This window comes from Xyrauchen texanus, chromosome 22 (genome assembly GCF_025860055.1).
Source record: "Xyrauchen texanus isolate HMW12.3.18 chromosome 22, RBS_HiC_50CHRs, whole genome shotgun sequence".
Taxonomy (NCBI): domain Eukaryota; kingdom Metazoa; phylum Chordata; class Actinopteri; order Cypriniformes; family Catostomidae; genus Xyrauchen; species Xyrauchen texanus.
The window spans coordinates 14844918-14854322 of record NC_068297.1 but is presented as its reverse complement, the minus strand read 5'-3'; the positions used below and the strand labels follow the sequence as shown (position 1 = coordinate 14854322).

General features: G+C 40.5%; 1 protein-coding gene across 1 annotated transcript; it reads right to left on the bottom strand.

The window, feature by feature from the left end:
• Positions 1-445: 445 nt before the first annotated feature.
• Positions 446-8677, bottom strand: kcnk18 (potassium channel, subfamily K, member 18). The gene is made up of 3 exons (XM_052153452.1): positions 8455-8677; positions 8026-8160; positions 446-1287 (listed from the first exon to the last, which is right to left on the bottom strand). The coding sequence occupies exons 1-3, from the start codon at positions 8675-8677 to the stop codon at positions 446-448; spliced, it is 1200 nt and encodes a 399-aa protein (XP_052009412.1).
• Positions 8678-9405: the final 728 nt, after the last annotated feature.

The window sequence follows — 9405 nt, the reverse complement described above, 5'->3', positions numbered from 1 at the left end:
GTAATACACAATTTATCTTGTAGATAATACTCTTGCATAAACATGAATAACTATCATGAATAAATTGACATGCTAAGTGACATTTCTGATCAGCAGCACGATACATCCTACAAATCTGACCAAAAAACATATAAATATTATGGTCTCGTGCACTTTTCCTTACAATACAGGCACTGAAGTGAAAGTCACAATGCAGAGATGCGGGCCTCTCTTTGCATCTGGCTCAAATGCATACCTTATTATGAGCCCACTTTCTCCTGTGTACCACAGGTGTGTGCTGCAACAGGATTGTGGGCCATACTCCTTCGACCTAATCTATCAAACTGGTAGTAATATAGACATTAAAACTAATAGCCATGTGCTGAGACTGGCCATATTTTCCTTTAGTAGTTCTGTGTGCCACTATCAAAGCTCAAACCACAAAAGGTCTTTGCTTCTTCGGTCTTCACTTACTCTCTAGATCTTTGTGCAGTACATTGCCCATGCTAAGACACATTATGCACCGCCTATAAAAGCTAACAATTTTTGATTGGCCGAGTTTGAAGGCCATACTCATAATGGCCATGCCCATGATAATAAAAAAAAAGGTAACCATGAAGTACATTGGGTGCTTAGGCACAATATCACCAAAACCGATGGTGGTCAAGGTGATGAAAGTAAAATAAAAGGCATCAAAGTGATCCATCTCTTTCTCCCACCGTTTCAAAATTTGACTGCAGATCACCATGTAACCAAATACTACCAGCAGAATAACCAGCAAGGGGGATTTAAAATGATCCATCTCCTGTCCAATGTCGGTGAAGAGCTTGCCTGTCTGTAGGGGTACACGGTCAAGCTCCGGACAGGAGCTGGATTTTGTTCGAGAGCTCTTGAAACGCTCCCTTTGAAGCTTGAAGTTTTCTTTCACAATAATCCGATCAAAGATCTCTTTGTTATTACGAAGCTGTAAGGACTTGTTTCTGAAGGAAGACTGGGTTCTTATCACTCGCTGAATGTCCATTGTCTCATGCACCACCACATCCTTGCTAAAAGTATAGATATCCTCAGCAGGAGAACCTTGCACTTGGTGGGGAGGTGATTCTTTGCTATCGCTTTGAAGGCTCCTCAAGCAATTAAGCACCAGTTGATTGAAGAACAAGCTGAGACGAGCATACACCTTAGACAAGAGAACAGCTAACATATCGCCCACATCTGAGATGACCAGCAACATGAGAGGGATGCCCACCATCGCATAAAAGATACAAGCCACCTTCCCCTCTGTAGTCACAGGATACATTTGCCCATAACCTGTTAAATGAGGAAATGGAAAGAGCGGAGTGTTAAAAATCCTCAAAATTGTCTTGATCATTAAAAGGATTGTTCACCCAAAATTTCAAATTCTCTAATCTTTAATCATCCTCATGGCATCTCAGATGTATATGACTTTCTTTATTCTGCAGAACACAAACAAAGATTTTTAGAAGAATATCTCTATTGGTCCAAACATTGCATGTGCATAGTGACCAAAAATTCAAAAAGCATATAAAGTCATAAAAGTAACTCGTAATACAACCTCAATTCCCAAAAAGTTGGGACAGTAGGAAAAATGCAAATAAAAACAAAAAAAGAGTGATTTGTAAATTATATTCACCCTTTGCACTCCTTTTTGGTTTTTATTAGCATTTTTCATACTGTCCCAACTTTTTTGGAATTGGGATTGTACTCCAGTGGTTTAATCCATGTCTGAAGCAATACAATCAGTTTTGAATGAGAATAGACAACATTGTAACACCTTTTCCACTGTTCATCAAGCCATTGCAGTCTAGACACGATCATGATTTCAAGCTTGATAACGCATTCTAGTGCTTGATGCATACACAGAGCATTAGGAAGTGTAACTGACCTTAAAATCATGATTGCCAAGGAGACTGCTGATGTCAGTATTTATAGTGGAGTAACATCTATTTTACATTTTACTGTTCTAACCCAAATCCAACTGGTTTGCTTCAGAAGACATGGATTAAACCACTGGAGTCTCATGGGTTACGTCTAGGCTGCCTTTATGTGCTTTTTGGAGCTTTGAAGTTTTGCATTGCATGTTCCTACAGAGCTGAGATGAAAAAGTCTTCTTTTGTGTTATGTAAAAGAAAGTAAGTCATACACATCTGGAAAGGCATGAGAGAGAATAAATGATGAGAGAATGATATTTTTGGGTGAATTATCCCTTTAACTCACATTGTTAAGAATGCATTTGAACACTTCCAAGTCAAAGTTTAAGAAGACCATGGATGCAGAATTGTTTCACTTACATTAGACCAACAGCTTTTAGTACTGCCATCTGCTGGAGGCCTTTCTCAGTGCATCAGAAAGACAAAAGTGCACATGGTACAAACCTGGCAATCATGTTGTAATCAGAAGCCCATACTTCAAAAAGCTTATAAATTAATTGAGGTTCACTTGATAGTTGATGATATTGTTTAATGAATGCAAATGAATGCATTTGGTAACACTAGGCAAGTGTGTTCATCATTTCACTAATGTGTGTGTAACCAAATCCATTCATTGTCCTCTCGAAAACATTTTTTATTTTTTACTTTTTCAATAAAATACTCTCCTCATATTCAGGGTCTAGGACGAAATACATAACATGGAATTTTTGAGGGGGCCCACATGTCCCAAAATACCTTAATTAACGCTACTAAAATTAGCATAAGTGTTTTAACGTTGCCATCTGGTGCAATTAAACGCTTTTCTATATATGAAAAACCCTTAAACTATACCAAACTTTAAAAATAAATACAATGTAAACAGTGGTCGAGGGGCTAGTGGCACACTGACCATCAGGAAAATCGGGAGTTTTCCTAGAGGGCCGCTGGGCAATGTGGGCCAGCCCACTGCCACGCAAGTATAAATAAAAGCATTACTGGGAACTGGAACATCTTATCACAGTATTATTAGATTTGACACCTTGCTGAATAATGCTCATTCCTGAAAGAAATGCAGAAATGATGAACAATATTAAATTTGTGGCTATTTAAGCCTTTGAGGCTTACTCGTTTCAAGGATAGCAGAAGCAGCGCTTGTCTAATCATTAAGGTTTTTCACGTTTTCTCAAGAATAATCTGGGAAGAAATTACCGCTGATCTAAAGAAGCAATAAAACACAGAGTGAAAATATAAGCAATTAATCTGCAAAATAACCAAACAATCCTATCAGCAAAGTTCTGCAAACTAAGAAGCATGTGTTTATACTTTACATATTGTAACAGATAAAGAATGGGCAAGGAGGAGGCTGGGAACTGGCTGAACACTAAACAAATTAAAAAAAAAAAAAAAAAAACTCAACATAAAAACATAAAACGAACACACATGTAGTGTGGCCGTGTGCATCTCTCTCTCACGAATTGGCGCCTCCGGCTAGTCTTTATCCCCCTATTGGCTGATTAGCCCACTATTCAGGGCCGGACGTGTGTCCTCAAGGGCCTGCCCCGCCCTCCTACTCATCACACTCTTCCATCGCCATCTCAGGCCCGGCATGACGCATTCCCCTCCCTTCCTGGAGGGGGGTTCATTGCCCTTCCGGCAGTGCCTACTGGCAAGTTTTCCTTGCCTTGTGGAGCCCTGAGAGAGACAAGGGGGAGAGGGAAAGATCGAGGCGGAGCGACAGAGAGATAGAGAGAGGACAGACCTCGACCACTCGAGACACGCTGTCGCCCAGACCTCAACCACTCCTCCGCCCTCTGGCGGACGCCAGCTCACTCCTCCCCCTTGCAGACGGCAGTGAGTACTCCAGCCCCTGGCGGATGGAACCGCTCCTTCCCATTCTTCGGCGGACGGCAGCGGTCCTCCTGCTCTCGGCAGCTGGCAGCGAACCCCTCCATCCCCAGGCAGAGGGCTGCAGGTGCTCCCTCTGGCGGATAGCAGCGACAAGGATTCCGCAACAGTGCATCCCTCTTCCCTCCAGGGGTTTGACACCAATGTAACAGATAAAGGACTGGCAAGGAGGAGGTGGGAATCGGCTGAACAGTAAACATAAAGTTTAATAAAAACTCAACTTAAAAACATAAAACGAACCCACATGCAGCATGGCTGTGTGCGTCTCTCTCTCTCGAACTGGCGCCTCTGGCTAGTCTTTATCCCCCTCATGGCTGATTAGCCAGATTTAGGGCCGGCCTTATGTGCCCAAGGTCCCGCCCTGTTCCTCGTCACACATATATTTGTTTATTTTTAATATATTTTTGAGGTGTTGTGTTTATAGGCCCCAGAAAAGCAATGAAATGCTGATATGTTTTTAATAATTTTTCAGAAATCTAGATGGTGCTTAAAAACTTTAAGAAAATGGTGAGGAAATGCTTATCACAGCACCTAAATTACCTTCTCTTGCACTTTCATGTCCATTTTAACCTAACATCTGCATGTTTCTGCATTTTGATGTTAATTGTCTGACCTGTAGTGTTTTTTTTTGTGCTTTCTCTTTATATAAAAAAAGGCCACATGCGGTTCTATACTGTAGATGTTTTAATGTTATGACAATTTTTGTACCTGGGGCCCTTTGTCATGATTTTGCTTAGGGCCCCACAAACCCACTTCACTTGCTACTCCATAGGCACGATTTACAAGACTGATTTCAAGCATTTAAACCTTTAGCTTGTTAGGGAGAAAATTTCATTCAGTCAGGTGAGTCCAAACGTTTGGCCAGAACTGTGCAACTGAAGGCCTATAAAGAGAAGAAATGGTTTTAGGAATAGAATGCTTGATAAAGATAAAATATCTATTAATTCAGGACAAAATTATATAGTAAATTAAATGAACCTTTGAACTAGTCTTTTTTCAACACAAAAATCTGAAATCGAGCCGGAAAATAAAATTAATGAGCCAGTGTTTTATGGTGTGGTGTGCTGCGGTCCGGATGTAATGAGCTGCTCCGGACCAGAAAGTCCAGGGGCACTTTTTAGTCCCAGTTTGGCTCTGAGTAGGGCAGATGAGACTTCTATCCCAATATAGTACTCTTATCCCAGTAGACACCGTAAGTAAACTATTTGTAGGGTGATTATATGGCCCGACCCCTCGACACAGCAACACTGACTCAACCAGTGGCTTCAGTTTGGGGCAGGACAATCTCTTTATTGAATTAACAGCTGTCATACGAGTGTTCAGATAAGATGTTTGAAAACAATGTTTATTTTTGCAACTCTATTTGGTGTAAGGATCTACAACTGTTTTGTCGAAGGATGAATAAGTTCTGGAGGTGCTTGATCATTTTTTTTCACAGTACAATTTTAGGAGGTAGCCTACATTTGAACAAATGTATAATAAAAAAAATCAATGGAACTATAATATTAAAAACCAGAAATGCAAATTATTGCAGACTGTTTGCAGTGACAGTTAGGGAACCTACAGAGAACATCATTTATTAGAACATCAGAAGTGTAAGAGTTGCTGGTGAGTTAAGGGAGATACAGAAGGAAAGAGAACTTAGCCTTCTTCATAAACCACTTTTAATCAGCTGACTCTAAAAACACCCATTAAGGTTAGCTGCTGAGAAACACAACATACGCCCTTCCTTAATAGCATAATGGACATCCACAGTGAAAGACAAATGACTACGGTGTTGCGCACATTTGCAGTATTCTAATTCACAACATAATGATTTTCCTTAAAAGATTTTCTGTAAGATGTAGGTTTATTTTCAATTAATATCTGAGCTGTGTTAGCTGTGTTTGACAATTAAGATATTATTTTCCCCACACCCTCCACAGACATGTTTCATGTAAAACAGTAAAATGTGTCATGGGATTTGGAAAAAAGTTTGATTCTGGTTTAATGCAATGTGAAACTAGTTCTGATATGACATCTGTGAGTAAGATGAAAATGTTCATGGGACTGCCAAATTTAGCATCTGATATACAGATAACCATACAGGTATTGTGAATGTACAACAGAATACTTCACATTTCACTACCAACATTTACTGTTGTGAACAGACTGAAACTGGATTGATCTGATGAGATGCAGAAGTGGCTTCCCTACATTAATTGTTTATATGACTTTGTGGTCTAAATGGAAATGAGTTCAGTGGTGTACATTAGTGTGAAATTGTAGGGGCGAGTAATGCTGGCATGACCTATGCCTCCTCATTGCTAGCAGAATATGTCTGTATCTTGATGAAAATCAGTTGAAAAGTGCAGTTCTCCATGTCTTAAAGCTGTGCTTTCTTAGCTATTGTCACAATATTTTTAAGCTGTGCCTCATGGTGACACAGAGTCTCAGCTATTCTGTTTTCATTTTAAACTATTCTGTTTGATATGGTTACAGAAACCGATGGAGTGCGTACTCCAGGTAGGGAATGAGGTTTTGCCCCAAGTGAAGGAGTTCAAGTACCTCGGGGTCTTGTTCACGAGTGAGGGGACAATGGAGCGGGAGGTTGGCCGGAGAATCGGGGCAGCAGGGGCGGTATTGCACTCGCTCTATCGCACCGTTGTCACGAAAAGAGAGCTGAGCCGAAAGGCAAAGCTCTCGATCTACCGGTCAATTTTCGTTCCTACCCTCACCTATGGTCATGAAGGTTGGGTCATGACCGAAAGAACTAGGTCGCGAGTACAAGCGGCCGAAATGGGCTTCCTCAGAAGGGTGGCGGGCTTCTCCCTTAGAGATAGGGTGAGGAGCTCAGTCATCCGTGAGGAGCTCGGAGTAGAGCCGCTGCTCCTTTGCGTTGAAAGGAGTCAGTTGAGGTGGTTTGGGCATCTGGTAAGGATGCACCCTGGCCGCCTCCCTAGGGAGGTGTTTCAGGCACGTCCAGCTGGGAGGAGGCCTCGGGGAAGACCCAGGACTAGGTGGAGAGATTACATCTCCACACTGGCCTGGGAACGCCTCGGGGTCGCCCAGTCAGAGCTGGTTAATGTGGCTCGGGATAGGGAAGTTTGGGGCCCCCTGCTGGAGCAGCTGCCCCCGCGACCCGACTTCGGATAAGCGGTTGAAGATGGATGGATGGATGGATGTTTGATATGGTCCATTCATTTTATCCTCAAACACAATAACTGTCAAGAAAGTACATAAAAAGTGTCTGTTTATTTGTTTTATTTTGTTGCCTTTTTAAAAATGTACTATCATAATTTTATTGAATTTTTCCTATTAAGAGAGACAGTAATATGGGGAAGAGAGAGAGGGCAATTTAATAATGACTTATACAAGATGTAGACCATTTCTCTCTCTCTCTCCTCCACGTTTATCCCAGGCATTGCCCATTTTATGAACACCACACCCAGTAATAGAGGTCTTTTAGTTCTTTGAACATCCATCATTGTCACTACAGGGGCCTTGCCCAGTTGATGCTCTCATTTTAAAAGGGAATTACATTTTCATAAAAGAAGTAAGAGATTTTCTCATATTAAACCTTAACCTTTATCCAAGCCCTCATGCATAACCTTAACATGTTGCAGCCAATAAACAGAAACAGTATGTGTTACAGTAACACAAATAATTTATGACAAAACCTTCCTTTTTAACCCCTTTAAGTAGGCTATGAACTATGAATTCCCCAATATTGGGAATTGTGTGCTATGAAAATGTATCCAAAATGAACAAGTAAAAAAATTTAAAGAATGTGTGAATGTAAAGAAAACTACATTAAATAAATGCGTCCACTTATGTTATGAAAGAATATGCAATGAATCAAAATAGATGCTTTTCCGCAAGAAAATCTTTATCCTTTTCAGCGTGTAAACAACTATAAAATTAAAGACTTTTCCATGTACTGTTGTTAATTTGTGTCACATTCACTTCTGTTCACAAAAGAACAATATTGTTCTACTATACTCCAATGGCGACACCTGTTTCTGTCTTTTAATGGTTTGACTGGTAACTGTGGACAACATTGCTGTTGTGTGTGGCAGAATTTATCATGTGAATAACAAACTCAATGGTAGGCTAAATAAAGTAGAGAGTTTGGACAGTTACAAGATAACTTTTAAATATTTGGTTCAAGTTAAAACAATAAAACCTTGTCAAATTTCTGAAAGTTTTGGTAAGATTAGCTAAGATTACTTACCCACTGTAGTGAACACGGTACAGCAAAAGAAAAGTGATCCATAGAAGGTCCAGTTCTGATTCTGTTCCTTTTTAGTACTGAAAGCTTTCAAAATCGTTTCTATGTTATTCAGCAAGTCTTGCTGCATCGATGACTCTGAAAGAAAACACAGAACTGTGGAGTATATTTGATTGCACGACAATGGCAAGTTTTAGCATAGATAAATTCTCTGAATAATATTTGTATTTATATATTTATTTATTTTGCTTTTTATCCCCCCACATATTTTCGTATAATTTGTATGCTATCCTTTACTAAAACTCCCCCAAAAAACTGTAAAAAAAAAATAAATAAAAAAAAGTTGAATTCACAAATTAAAAAATTATTAAAGAGAATAAAAGAAAGATGAAAATAAATAAATAAATCACACGCTCATATATAGTAGGCTACCAGTGTGATTCTGAACAGTCTCCACCACTTTGCGTACAACCGCTCGGAACTCCGCCGACTCGTTAAAATGGTTCTTCTCAATCTGGCAAAACATCAGCGCTCCCAACGTCGTATAAACAATGAGAGATAAAATTAGGCAAACATGCGGAAACAAACGCCACATCCATGTTGCGCATCTCCCTTTTGCGTTTGACTTTCGTCCCTCTTCTACCGCCACGGACATCTCTCTCCGCCAGAGACACGGGAATGGATGAGGAGATGAATCTTCTCATGGCAGTGTGGTTACAGGAGCTTTAAGGCGGTCGTACACCGGACGAGAAGCGCCACGAGTCACGACGCGTCGCGGCTAGGACACGCATAGGTATCAAACACGGGGCACGTCGATGCGGTTCAGGTTGCAGACAGAACACACATAAGTTACCAAGATTTTTCCCTTCATCAAGAATGAAGAATGCTTAATTAAATAATCTATGTCCTTTGATAATGATTTGAGTTAAATTTAATGGAAAATATGCGAGTTGAAATTTGAGCAGCCTCCGGAGTGGCAGCGGTGCATACCTGCAGTGATCCTGGAGTATCCAGGGACACCTGCATTGAAAAAAGTTTTTTCTCGAATTTTAGAACGTTCCTCCGCCAGATGCGTCCAGTGTTCGACCCTCTTTAGACCACCCTGCTGCAACCACAGACCTAAACTGCCTCATAAAAGACGTTAAACTGCTAAAACAATGACATCACCAGTGTATGCCTATAGTACAATCACGCCTAGGCCTAATATTTCAACACACATTATTACAATTCACATCTGAATTTCAGTAACACCTCTAACTATGGAGGGAACAAGCAATAGATTCCTACAGACTTGTGTTTCTTTGAGAGTGACACCTGAATGCCAGCTGCCCTTGAGCCCCAATATGATCCGTTAGGGGCCGTTACACCAAACGTGTTTTTTGT

Coding starts and splice junctions, on each gene's coding strand:
- kcnk18 (XM_052153452.1), bottom strand. CDS start 8,677: ATGTCCGTGGCGGTAGAAGAGGGACGAAAGTCAAACGCAAAAGGGAGA. Junction 8,161..8,454: donor GACTGTTCAGAATCACACTG/GTAGCCTACTAT, acceptor GTTTTCTTTCAG/AGTCATCGATGCAGCAAGAC. Junction 1,288..8,025: donor TACCGTGTTCACTACAGTGG/GTAAGTAATCTT, acceptor CTCATTTAACAG/GTTATGGGCAAATGTATCCT.